At 40.3% G+C, this 14,122-nt stretch overlaps 1 protein-coding gene across 1 annotated transcript; it reads right to left on the reverse strand.

Moving 5' to 3' along the window:
- Positions 1-119: 119 nt before the first annotated feature.
- Positions 120-11,627, reverse strand: kdm2ab (lysine (K)-specific demethylase 2Ab). Its single transcript, XM_072437762.1, has 23 exons — positions 11,405-11,627; positions 10,927-10,967; positions 9,838-9,976; positions 9,668-9,746; positions 9,519-9,565; positions 9,251-9,429; positions 9,060-9,166; positions 8,879-8,972; positions 8,659-8,812; positions 8,450-8,565; positions 7,103-7,229; positions 6,727-7,022; positions 6,555-6,632; positions 6,196-6,486; positions 5,989-6,117; positions 5,825-5,911; positions 5,534-5,740; positions 3,362-3,391; positions 2,260-3,248; positions 2,018-2,181; positions 1,800-1,946; positions 1,475-1,690; positions 120-1,403 (listed from the first exon to the last, which is right to left on the reverse strand). The coding sequence occupies exons 2-23, from the start codon at positions 10,960-10,962 to the stop codon at positions 1,222-1,224; spliced, it is 3,894 nt and encodes a 1,297-aa protein (XP_072293863.1). The 5' UTR covers positions 10,963-10,967; positions 11,405-11,627; the 3' UTR covers positions 120-1,221.
- Between the last annotated feature and the right edge of the window lie 2,495 nt (positions 11,628-14,122).

Consider the following 14,122-nt stretch of genomic DNA (forward strand, 5'->3'; position numbering starts at 1 on the left):
GAACATGTCCATGGACGCGCCAACACACATAAAACCATGGATCTATTGCATTATACATATCATATATAGTAAATATAAAACTCACTGTACAATGGCGAGGAAATGTACATACAACCTGCCTGTTTTACTTTATTTTATTTGAAAAATAACACAAATAACACAAGTGAAAAATGCATTGGAAAATAATTTCAATGCTACAAGATTCCTGTTTGATACTCTAAGTAAAACTGATTTACACAAAAGTATATTTTTGTACAATATATTCATATTTGTTTTAAAGAATATGGCTAAGAGAGCAGCCGTCACCTTAAATACAGAACCACTATATCGAAAAACAAAAGGAACAATTTCCAAAACGAAAACTGCATTTACCAATGAACTTGTACCAGATTTTGTTCAATTCGAAAAAAAAACATACATCCATATTCCAAATAAAAATATATTAAAATTGGTGGTGTCAAATTGTACAAAAACAGGAATTGAGAAATTGTAGCACCAGAAAAGAGTTTGATGAAAATTCACTTTTCCTGACACAGTTCTTGGCTTATCCCGTACAGTTCTTGGCTTATCCCGTACACTTAATGCAACCTGCGTTTTTAAGTTGAGGTCTTGCGTTGCCTTCGATTGCCGTGTCACTTTTTCAGTGTCTCCCAATGACTTACCCTCTAATCGCATAAACCAACAAATAATGCATAAGTTATTAATGAAAAATGAGAAAGATCTCCTAGAAGACTGACATGAACAGCAGCACAGAACCCACTTTGAATAAAGCCACATGATACATGTGAGTAAAAAAACAAAAAACATGTAACAAACAGAAGAATGCAAAGAATTGCATGGTTTGCAATGGAACATAATTGCGGTCTGTGATGAATGAGCACTTGGATGGTGAACGTTAAATGAAAGTCAAGTTCTGCTTACGGCACCAGTTTTTATAATATTCTCAATATAAAAACTAAGCTCCTGAGTATTTTAAAGTACAAAAGTGAAAACTATATACCTCTGAAAAAAAAAATCCAGTTCTAGTTGTTACCCATGCATCAAGACCAATTTCAGAACTCCCAACTTACCAGTAGTCTCAGCTTTCCTTTTACACCGGAGATACAACAGTGTCGATGCATCACTTCTACGCCCAATGGCGACCTTCTGAAATGTTAGAAAAGTTTTGGTCTTTCCTGTGCAACATTGTCACCTGTGAATCTGAAGTGACATGGCAGTCAGTTAGGATATCCGCTCGATCAGTTTTTCATCGGAGAGACAGTAGAGAGTGTTGACAGATAGCTCAGAAATGAATTCTTCACAAGCTTTGCGGGAGACACCTTTACAGCCCCGCAAGTCAAGAAGTGCGATACAGGCGAGACGGCGGAGATACTTGAGGCATGTGTCAGACAGTTTACTGCAGCCTGGACAGAAGGACAGAAAGAGGTCAATATCCCATTATTATCAATAATAGAAGAAACAAATCCTCACATACCCGCTAGGTTGAGCTCTGTGAGAGTGTTACGAGTGGAGGACCCCACTGCAGTGAGCAGGTTGATGGAGTGATCTGAGAGACTGTTGCAGTGGGAAAGGTCCAGTTTAGTTAACTGGGGCATGTGGCGGATTATAAGGCGCACCGTCGAGTCACTGAGGTCCAGACCAGAGAATCTTAAACTGTGAATAGTGCGGAGTTGACTGCGATTATCACAACCTGAAACCAAAATAAATATGGGTTATATGAACTTAAAACAAACCATTCGTTTTAAAATGTATGTGGGTCATCCAGCAATACAAGGCACAGGGTCCTCTCAGATTCTCACCTGGTGGACTAATTAACTCCCTGATCTGAGTATCTTTGACTCCATCTGCATAACGCAGGTCTAAAGAACGGAGGAGAGGGCAACCAGAGGAACAAAGAGCAGAAATAGAAGCCCAAGAACAACCAGCCAACATTAGGTCCTTTAGACCTACGACAGAAATGCAAACATTAATGCACAATACAAATGGAATATGCTGAATTGTACAGGTCTTTGCTTACCAGGTAAGCGTCCAATGAGCCAGTTAAGCTGCTTTTTGGAAATGTTGGTCCAAGACAGATCCAGAATGACAGGCTGCCTTTTTATGATACCTATAAGAGCCTGGGGAGTGACACTGGGCTTGATGCTGAGGTCAATTTTTGTCCAAAGCCTTTTGTCTAAGCACCTTGTGGGAGAAATACAATTTTACTATTAATTATCCATTCGGTAGTACCCATTTTCTGAAGAAAAATTACAGTCTCACCATTTGTACCAGTTCTTGCAGACAGCCATGCAGACGCACAGATCTGCTCTACTTAAGTAGCGGAAGACAGAAACCCACACCTCCCTTTCACAGGCCGGCCCAGTGCCACTGCCCTCTCGGTCTGCCTCACTGCCACCCTCCTGCAGAGCTGACAGAGGGATGCGAGGATGATCAGAGGAAGACGACGCTGAGCCCCCATGGCCAAGTTTACACTCTTTTATTCTTTTAGAGGCCTCCAACCGCTCTTGTTGACTTTTGTGAGCACACAAGCTGCGTGTGAGCGGTGGCGTGTGCCTGGTGGACTGGATATCAGGATGTCTGATTGGTGGCCGAGGAAGAACTTTAGTCTGGTTGCGTATTAATGCAGTAGTGGTTGAAGCAACGGCTTCCAGCTTGGGTACAATGGCTGATGGGTCTTGCTTAGCCCTGCTTGGTACTTGAAGAGTTACTTTGTTAAAGCCATCTTTATTTTCAGTTTGGGACACTGACTCCATCTGCTCCTCATAGCCATAAGCACCGATTTGGTCTTTTTCATCTTCCAGATCTTTGGTTGTCAATCTCTCAGTCCTTGTTTGTGGCTGGTTCTCTTTGTCTCCTCCTGGAGAGCCATTTTGTGTTCTCTCCTCTTCCTCCTCCTCCTCGGTGCTGCTGCTGTTGGAGCTACTACTGCTGCTGCTGCTGCTGCTGCTGCTGCTGCTGCTACTACTGTCATCTTCACTGTCATCTACAGGTCCATAATCTCTGGAGTGAAACCCTCTTCCTGCTGCACCACCCCTCAACCTCACTCCACGACCTCTGCCTTTAGAACTCCCAGTCGCGTTCAAAAAGGGCGGCTTCTCCAATGCCCCAGTCGCTGCGGTTCTGGTGGAGAATGAGGAGCCACTGGCCCAGGTCACCCTCTGACCCCTGCCCAAGGACAATCTGCTGTTTGGAGATCGCAGTCCGGACAGCAATCTAGCATTGGAACGTTCAAGGGCTACTCGTTTTTGCTGGAAGCAAGAACAAGTAGACATAATGTTAGCAATTAAGATCTAATTTATAACAACATTTGGTAAAGTTAGTTTGAACTGTGTAATTTGTATATAGAATTTAGATTTATTACCGCCATTATTTTGCTTCGTTCCAACTTGATCTGAGAATTAAAAATAAAAAACGCTTTAATATACAACATATATACACAACAAAATCAAGTGTCAGTGCTCGATCACATCACAAGACGTCCATCACCTTCTATCTGATACAATGGACTTATTCCATCGGGCTCAGAGCCTTTAGAGCAGGGGTCACTGATACATTTTCACCAAGATCCGGTTTGAGAAAGCCTTCTCTTTTTAAATTATAAAATTGGCTAAAGTGTAATGAAATAGGCTAGTTATTGTTTCACAATATACCAATTATATTATTTAATTTATATTTTTAAAGGATTTCTAGGTTCCAGGTGTGGAATTACCTCCACCTATGTCATATTTGCTGCTCAACCATGAAGTCACATTATACAGAGGAGGACAGGTTGTGTACGGTTGTGAGACTTATGTTTGAGAGAGAATTAATTCCATTTCATGTTTTATAGTCCGCTGTACAATGATTTAAGGAAAAGCCCTCATTGTTTTGGCTGTCGGAAGGTGAAATTATGTACTGGTTATTTCAAAACTAAATGTGTCAACCTTCGTGGAGAAGGCCTGGACATTTAGGACTTAATATTGTTGGTTACATGGACATCGTTCTTTACCCAATGTCAATGTCATATAAGCCCATGTGGGCATGACACTTTAAATAAAACCTTTCAACTAATACACTTCACTAAAATTGTCAAACTGGGGACAAAAAGGCAAAATGTTTAGTAAAATCTGAAATATGATCACTTCATTTCAGTGAAATGCAGCCTAACCCGACACATGCAGTGGCACTGTCCCCTCATGTGTGCAATGTACCCGTGTCTGTGATGCAAAGGAAAGATACAAACTCCCAGTTAATTTTAAATTAAATTAGTGATGTTCAGGTTTTAAGAAATTATTTCTGACTAACACAGTGGGGGCTGCACTGCTGCATTCTCCATGAATGAGGGACCTATGCGATTAAGTCAAAGGTTTTGGGTCAGCGACCTGCGTTCGGATCAAGGGCCTAATTTATAATGCTTGCTTGCTCACTCCACGGTGCATAGGCCGCCCTCTGCGCCATCCGTGGGATTTATAAACCTTCCACTAGGCTCAGGATTTTGCTCATCTCTAGACAAACTGGAGACCCTCCTTTAAGATCGAGTGGAGACCCTCCTTTAAGATCAAGTTTGGAGTTTGAGGAGTGTTTGGTTCAGGAAATAGTCAGCAAGTACATATTTTAGCCTAAAACAATTCAGAGATTATAAGCAAACTTCTGTTTAATGTGATAAACACAGAAGGGCCGTTTATTCCACTCATCATTCTGGCCAATACGTGACGCATATAAAGCTGCTAGCACATTCCCGGAGCGCTCGCTCAGTCTGCGCTGTGACAGTATCAGTTTGTGTCTGTGACCCTACAGAGAAAATCCTTTGAATCTGTGAATAGATTTATCAAACAACGACCAGATCTGAGAGAAAACTCCTTCAGATGGAGTTTATGAGCCAGGTTTGGTTTAATGAAAGACAAGACGCAGATCTAACACATTAATTTGTCTTCACGCACCACGCGCTGGAGTCTGGATCGACTCAAATGATTGAACCCGACCCTGTACGACATGTAGCCCAGTGTCCGAACCTGACACAGAATTCCTTACATTAATATGCAGACAGCTTGCTCTTAAGGGTCCACCGTTTAAATAGATAAAAAATATCTGTCCAGGTGGGCGCACTCACAGAAGTAACCATGTCATGTTCCACGCGCAGTTTTATTGCACTCTTGCACACACTGCCGCCTCCTCTGGCCATTCAGACCTCAACATGAACTTATTAATGTGCGCAAACAGGGCCATGGTCAAACCTCATTCACATCTCATTCAAACATAAGAGTTTGATGTGATTGCTGCTGTGTGCAGGGTCTGCCCCACGTGTCTGTCAAATGCACTGATTATCAGCTCGTTTTAGGTAAATCTCATTTATTAGCGTGGCCCTTTATTTGCATTTTGGAGGCGTGGAGAGGGCGTGAGGTTATGTGGGTTCACATAGATTACACATAGATTTCAGCAGCAAGTGAGATCTATAAAGCAGAAATTGCTTACAGACAAATTTCCACACAATCAGTTATAGATGAGGCCCCTAGATGAGAGTCTGCCTATTAGTGACATGGGCTTTAGAGCTTACCCTCTTTCCGAGTTGAAGCTGCAGTACACTTGCTCTTTTTCGGCTCTGCTGATGCTGGAGAAGTAATCTCTGAGACGGAGGGGGTGCTGTTGGACGGGACACTAGTTTTCCACGTCTTGTCCTTTTGTGAGCTTCACCTCCATGAATACCATCTCCAGGAAGAGAGTTAGAGCCTTCGGACTCTGCACTTTCTTCATCGCTGGAGGACTGGAATGAGAGCAAAAATTCTGAATGCGTTTATGGCAGAACAGAAAAGTCAAGACAATAATGTCAATGTACATCAGTTGATACCTCTGACGTGGAGCCTTTGCCCTGGTAACACTTTGGACACTCCCAACAACTTGGCAAATCTGTACTGATTTTTCCCTCACCTGGAACCTAAAAAAAAAGTGTTGAGTTTGCCATGTTAAATAATTGTTCATGTTGACTATTAAAAATGTGTTGAGCCCATTTACCTTTAAGCACTGTGGATGAACAATGCTATTGCAAACTGAGCACTCCATGAGTGTGTGAGTGCTTGGATTAGAGTGTTCTGGTTCACCTTCTTCACATATGGCACATCTTGCCGTGTTAGGCAAAGCAGGCTAAGAAGATGGAAGAGATGTTAAGATGAACAAGCCACAATTGATTATGATGAAAAATATATAAAAGATAGAACTTACAGTCAGGCACTGTCTCGTGACACAGCCTTTCTTCATGCGCCCAGGCCCGCCAAATTTCCTCATATCATGACAAAACTGACAAGAGCCACACTCTTTCCTGCGGCATCCGGCACATCGTTTACACCTCACTCGTCTCCGTCGCAGGGCAGAAATTGATCGTTTGGTAGAACGTCTAGTCTTATGGCCCGTGGGAGCCAATCGAGGGCGGTATAATACAGCTGCTGGTGGAGGAGGAGGAGGAGGAGGAGGAGGAGGTGGAGAAGGAGCCATGGGGGGCTCGTACCATGATGGCTAATCACAGTAATATCAATTAGACACAACCAAATAAACACGCATTTTTTATACAGTTCTCTATTCACCCTTTTTGGCCACTTAACAATGGGCTCGCCAGTGTAAGACTGTTTTGGCTCATCATCTGAATGCTGCAGTAAAACATCCTATAAAAGAAGAAACGGTATGACAAAACATTTAGCAAAGGGGATTATTATAGGAAATGTAAATCTATTCTGGTGAAATCCTAACTTTACCCACCCTCATATCTTCAAGCAATGCTGCATGATTCTTGATTCCTGCAGGGACACACTTCTTGTGGGTGGGCAGCTCCTCAAGCTTCCCCAAGAGGTTCCATAGTCCCTCTAGTTCCAGGGGTGTCAGCACGTAATTGGGTTTGGTGTCTGGGACTACCACATCAATTTCCTCCATTTCCGCCCTCACTTTAATTTCCACAATTTCATCGATCTCCTCCTTCACCGGTTGTTCAACATTTTCAGAATTATTGGGAACTTCACTTGTGCCATTATTTCCATTCACATCTTCGGGAGAAAGGCCTACCAAAGTTCAGGGACCAAATGGTTAATCAAATCTTGGGAATGATTTTGTCAGGGAAGTTTTACTGCTTAATAATTACCTATTCCAAGAGAGTACTTTTGGAATTCCGGGGTGAGATGTGAGGTGTTTGTCAGGCAGTAAAGATATCTCTCCAGGACATACCAACACATTTCGTAGTAGAAAGGATAACGAAACTTTGCTGGTACCTAAAAAGGCAGAGTAATATACATTATACAACTCATACCTTTTAAGACTTAATGAAAGGAAATTAGTAGGTCTGTCAGTCCTTTCACGGAAAGGAGTAGCTTGGTTTTCATGACCCCACCCCTGCCATTGTGTGGTTATTAGTCCACACATGGTCACGCATATAACGCAGAGGTTGGCACTAGATCATACACTCCTAACTCACGAAGTCCGAATTTGTCCGAATTTGGAAGTTACAGAATCCAATATGGCGGCCCTCGTGGCGGCCCAGATCACATGCATGGTATATTTTCTGTCTTGCAGAAGAAAATGTACAGGTGTAATTAGATTTTGGGTTCGACTCCCGCTCCAACTTTTTTTTCGTGTTTAACGTTTTAATTTTTTCCCCCTCCTCCCCTAACTACTACAAAAACTTAGGGTTAAGGGTTAAGATTAGAGTTAGGGGTAACCCTATACAACGTGTGAAGTGGAATAGACTGTAATGCAATGGAAAAAAAGCTTTTTAGAGAGAAAATGATTGCCTGAGCTGCATCAGCAGGACCGAATTCAGACTTCTGTGAGTTAGGAGTGTATGATCTAATGCCGACCATAACGCAGAGGCTGATGTCTGCACGCGCAGCGCAATGGAACAAACCAAAAACACCAGGGAGGTGTTCCTTTGAAACTACTGCAGAAGTTTGCCTCATCAGCCAAGACCACACGGTTTGACATCGACAATACTAAGACGATAATAGAAAGATGATTTAGTCTGGAACCATTTGTGTGTGTGTGTGATTGACAGGCAGATTAATCAAAAACAAATAATCTGTTTGTCTATAAAACAAACATAGCAGCTTACAAGTGAAAACCAGATGTGAGGTAATTCTGGATTCGAACAGCATGTAGGAGGAACATGCTGGTCAGGCAAGGAAGACGCCAGGTCAACATTAGCAGTTCACATTAGTTACACACGCATGGGACAAACTTGTTGTTTGATCATGAATATTTATTATAATGCTTTGACTTAGATGAAAGCTAGTTGGACTTTAAAATAATGTACTTAAAATATACACTTCACTTAGGATGTGCAAAAATGTTTTAAATTAGAATGTTTTATATTTCAGTTAAAATATTTAAATACAAATATTTACAATTTAATGAATCAAAGCTGATTATTCTATTTTTTTCTTCTTTTAAAATCGATTGACTTCACTAGAAATTACCCTTGAAAGATAAGGCTTACCCTTGTCCGGTCTTCAATGCTGTAGATGTTGAGTTGCATGGGGATGTTGAAGCTATGAAGGAAATTACCCCCAAATACCAAAGTATCCTCTGGCGTATACACTGCATGGATCCACCCTGAAGGCGCAATAGTAGAGGGGGTCATATATGTGTTTGGATTAGCTGTGTAAAGAATATTCTAGTGTAGTACACATCCACAGAACTTAGTACCTGATGGAATCATAAATGTATAGCCTTGCTGCAGCTCTATTCGTTGACAATCGTGACACTTGTCCCCTAGAAAAATATCTCCTTGCTTTCCAGATAAAACCCAATTCTCATACATTTCCAAGTTCTGTGGTGAAGGTGGAATAAGCCAAAACACCTGAAAGATAATGATTAAAAAAGGTCCATCCTTAATGACGACATCAATGTGATGCATTTTACAAACCTTTCTTCCTCGAAGAATATGGTACCAAACTGAAGTGCCACCAAAGTCAATATGAAAATCTGTGAAGCAGCCCTGCACACTCATTAGACAATATCTAAAATGTAAAAAAAAGAGAAACTTATAGCACTTTAACATTTTAAAATCTGTATGTTTGTCACAAATAAACAGTCACGTCATTTACTTTTGTACTTTAGGATAATGCATATCAATGATAGCATTAGTCGAGTCAGTCTGTCGCTCTTTGAGATGTCGTGGCCACATGTTGTCAACCCAGTCAATAAGATCAACCTGTCAAGTGGCACATGCAAGACCAGTAAAGTTAATACAAAAAAAACGGTTTAGTATTCAGAAGTATACCGAAGTTTTGTATACCGAAGCTGGGCGCTTGACCAGATTCTCCAACTTTGTGTGGCTGAACTCTAGGCTGATGACATTGTAGAGTTTCTCCCGTTCTGATGGTGGTGTCTCATAGTAACGGCCCCACTGAGCCATTGACATTTCAATTCCTTTCTGGGTGTTTACATCCATTACATCAACAATACGTCTGCTACCTGTGAAAGAATTACCAAAAAAAATGTCACTGGTAAACTCCATTACAAGGAAACCTAACCTGTAATTACAAGATAATAATAAAACTCACCAACAAACACCTTCACATCGCTCACACTAAAATCAGGGTCAGGCATTCTGGAAGAAGAAAAAAAAACTGGCTGAGAAACATTACTTTAGAATGAAGTCAAGAATTGATACTAAACAATAATGGCGAGAAAGAAAATTAACATTGCTTACTGTATGCCAAGGCCATCAGACTTCATAAAGACAATGGGGTCCTTGAGACCTTCCTTCTGAATGTATTCAAATGTAAAATCTAGCACCAAAAACAAGACAAGAGGTTTCAAAGCTGCACACTACAATGCCATTGCATGTTTAGATTTTCAATGAGTGCATGTCTGACTAACCTTTTCCCTCCATGTATTTAATCAGGTCAGAGGTAAACCTTTCACTCTGCAATTTCTCATCCAAGTCAAATGTTCGTTTTCCTTCAATTTCATCATCAGAGATGCCATCATCTTGGTAACGTCGTCGTGTACCTGTACGCTAATAACAAATGAAAACACCCAACTTGGATAATCTTGTATATAAATTAATATATATTATACAACATATCTTAATTTGCCTACATTTGATCACTTCTAACTAGATGTAAATTATATAATCAAAGGTCTTGTACTATGCATGCAACAAATACTAGCATATAAATTGAGAATCTATACCAAGCATTTAATAGCTTTTCAATCAAACAATAGCATCACAATGACACGGCTTAATCTTTCACACAATGCCCCCTCCTCCTTTATTTACCCACTACTCACCCTTCGCAATGCCTGGCTAGACAGATGGATGGACAAACACCTACAAATCTTCCCCCTCCCCCATCTATTTATCAATCTGGTTTTGTTATCATTTTTCTCCATACAGTTTGCATACAAAGTGATGTCAAAATGAGTCATTAAAAATTTAATAATAAATGTACTATTATATAATTTTTTTCTTTTTTTTTGAAAGGACTATGACAATCAATTTACATAATTGTTTCATCAGCCTTCATCATCATTTTGACATCACGTTGTATATGACAATCAATTTACATCATTTATAAGTTTCTTCCTCTTACTGGCCTCTAATCTGTGGTCTTTGGTTAGTTCCATCATTATAAACTGCATCCAGAGAGTGAAGCTTTTCTAAAGACTCGCTCAAAGGCCCAGACAACAAAAGATAAACATCGTAAAGTGGTGTCATGAGGTCAGTGCTATGTGAACTTGACCTCAACTTGAACTTAGCAGGTTCGGCGCAATTAACAAACTTTATACACACAAAAAATAACGCCACATAATTGAATGTCAAAAGTCAATCTGTAGTAAGAAGGCCACCATTTAAACCAACAAGCAGCATGTATTACACAATGACAAAACTTCAAAAAGCCCCATAACTATTACGCAAACATGCTAAAATTAAACACTTTGGGATGAAGTGGTAATCAAACTTACCAGACGTTTGCTGTATCTGGTATTGTGGTCCTCCATTGTCACTAGAATAAAATAAATGTTGTCACTTCTGATATTAAAATAAAAACATACATACATTACATACAAACATATATATAATAATGCAATGATTAATCAAAAAGAGCACAAGTACTATGTTTAAAGAGCCATCTTGCCTTGCGCTACTATTAGCCAGTGTTATCCTGTAGCTAATGTTGTTGTGAGTCGGCTAGCCAGACGCCTAGCTAGACAACAAGCACAAAAAAGCTGAAAACACACAGCCATATTCATGCCAGCGTGTGATGAAGTATTGGCACATTTGTTTTCCTGCTCTTCGTCAAAGTCGACATAGCAATGCCTACATTTAAAAGACGTTCGCTAATAACAAAACCAAGCTTCTTTGGTTATCCCTTTCATAGTCGTTAGCATACTGCAGCTAGCTTAGCCACTGCACCGCAGTTGTAAAGCTCTTGTATCTTACCTGTGCGTTTAGAGTTTACTCCTGTATGCCGTGGACGTGCTAGTAGGTCACCAGAATAAAACTGGCCTTAGGTAGTGGCGACGTTTCTTCCCATGTTACGTTATTCCTTATGCGTTTATTGCTGTATTGATTATTGTGATAAAGTTACACCGATTCGACGCTCCGGGCCGCCATTTTCAGCTGGTCAAAAAACACACACAAGAGCGCACACGACCCGCCCCCTTATTTACGACACAGTTTCTCTTTATTAACATACGAGCGCTACAATTGGACGAAGCATGTGCTATTTAAACATGGCTATCGCGTTAAAGTACAGGTGCGCTTGAAATGAATGTCCCGTGTATCTATCTTGGCAATGTATTATATAGAACACTTGGGGAGATCATCGCCATGGCAACCTTTAGTAACCAGCGTCCAGTCCGCAGCCTTGATTTTACTGTATCGTTATACTCAACCTCAAACTGGACCTTTTAACTTGCAAATATCTCTGAAATACTTTAGTATTTTAAGTAGGTGTGAAATAAACTGAAAAATTATCATTTGGTTCGTTTGGTTGTGCCTATATGGAAGTGGTTCTCAAAGTCGGGTTCCCCTGGGGGTCTCTGGGCCATATGTACCGCGGTGAAGTTAGTTTCACGTTGGACGTTGGACATTCGCCTCCGCAACTAGAGCGGGAGCTTCCTCTGAGTGTGCCCCGCCTGCAGTAGCTCGACACAGGGAGCTGCGCGCTGAAGTGCCGCTTGGTACGCCAGTTAGGGGCCGTCTCTAAAGTACCGTTTGTTATCTTAAAAAATATAAACATATTTATAAAAAAAACAAAAAAAACAACAACATTGAGCATGAATCCAAGTTGCTAATCCTAGATGTCATAGTCCTTTTGGGCTAAAAAATTAACCCTTTGTAGATTTTTAAAGAATATTTTTAGTCAAAAAACAAGGATTCTTTACAATAGCTCCTAAGTCAGCTGACCTAGAAAGTCAAACCCAAGTGATTATAGTAGTTGTGGTCTCCAGGTATCGCGCACACCTTTTACTTTTTCAAAATAACCCTTTGTAGATTTTTAAGGAATATTTTTGTCAAAAAACAAGGATTCTTTTCAATAGCTCCTAAGTTAGCAAACCTAGATCGTAAATGCTAAGTGATTATAGTAGTTGTGCTCTCCAGGTATCACGCACACCTTTTACTTTTTCAAATTAACCCTTTGTAGATTTTAAAGGAATATTTTTCGTCAAAAATCAAGGATTCTTTTCAATAGCTCCTAAATCGGGTAACCTAGAAAGTCAACCCCAAGTTATTATAGTAAATTGAGTGTCCAGGTATCACGCACACCTTTTACTTTTTCAAATTGATCCTTTGTTGATTTTTAAGGAATATTTTTTGTCAAAAATCAAGGATTCTCTTCAATAGCTCCTAAGTCAGCTGACCTAGAAAGTCAAACCCAAGTGATTATAGTAGTTGTGGTCTCCAGGTATCACGCACACCTTTTACTTTTTCAATTTAATTTGAAAAAGTAAAAGGTGTGCGTGATACCTGGAGACTCAAACTATTATAATCACTTAGCGTTTACTATCTAGGCTAGCTGACTTAGGAGCTATTGATAAGAATCCTTGATTTTTGACGAAAAATATTCTTTAAAAATCTACAAAGGGTTAATTTTTCAGCCCAAAAGGACTATTGCATCTAATATTAGCAACTTGGATTCATGCTCAATATTGTTTTTTTTTTTTAAATATAAATACGTTTGATATTTTTTAAGACAACACATTTTTAAACAAACGGTACTTTAGAGTTGGTCCCTAACTGGCGTACCAAGCGGCACTTCAGCGCGCAGCTCCCCGCGTCGAGCTACTGCAGGCGGGGCACACTCAGAGGAAGCTCCCGCTCTAGTTGCGGAGGCGAATGTCCAACGTCCAACGTGAAACAAACGTCACCGCGGTGCCATATGTCGGGGGTCCACCAAAATGTACAAACTGTGTTTTGATGGAAACAACTAATACAATAAAAACAGTGAGTGGCTACAAACTGTTTTAAACTTCAGAATGTGATTGTGACTTGTGGAGAACGCTAGGTTGTCCTTGGGAATGTTTCATACTGATAAGGGGTCGCTCGGCTCAAAAGGTTTGAGAACACCTGCTATAAACTAACAACCGAGTTTCAATGTGCATAGAATAAAGACCAGTGTAGTATTGTTTGGGTCACAACTCATTTGTATGATAAAAAAGAAGCCTTAGCCAGAGACAGGTAACGTTCCCTCCATTCTTAGGAGCCTTTATTATACCGTATTGATAGTAGCGTAACTTCATGTTTTCTGTCCATGTTTAGGTATACAGAAATTAGTACTGTCCAATGTTAGGGTAACTTTAAATGTATTATTTACTATTCGTATAATGATTTAGGTGTATGTTTTATGTTCTTTTTGTAATATAAAACTATAAAATATGTACTAAAAATGTACGAGCGATATGGAACAATAAAACAAACGCACCCTGGTCCGCCCCGAGGATAGAGCACTGGTTAGGGGCGGGGTCTGCGTTTGCCAGAGAAGCGAAGAGATGGGATAAAGATGAAAATAGGTCAAAAAACACAGAAAAAACCATGTCCGAGGCACACACAAAAAAAAATTAAAAATATGCAAGTAAATTGTTGGAGCACTAATTGACACGATGTTGCTTAGTCTCTGTGCACTAAACCGACAAAAAACGCCAACACGCAAACCGC

Source organism: Eucyclogobius newberryi, unplaced genomic scaffold, assembly GCF_026437365.1.
Source record: "Eucyclogobius newberryi isolate DKJ021-1_F unplaced genomic scaffold, fEucNew1.0.hap1 SCAF_11, whole genome shotgun sequence".
Taxonomy (NCBI): Eukaryota; Metazoa; Chordata; class Actinopteri; order Gobiiformes; family Gobiidae; genus Eucyclogobius; species Eucyclogobius newberryi.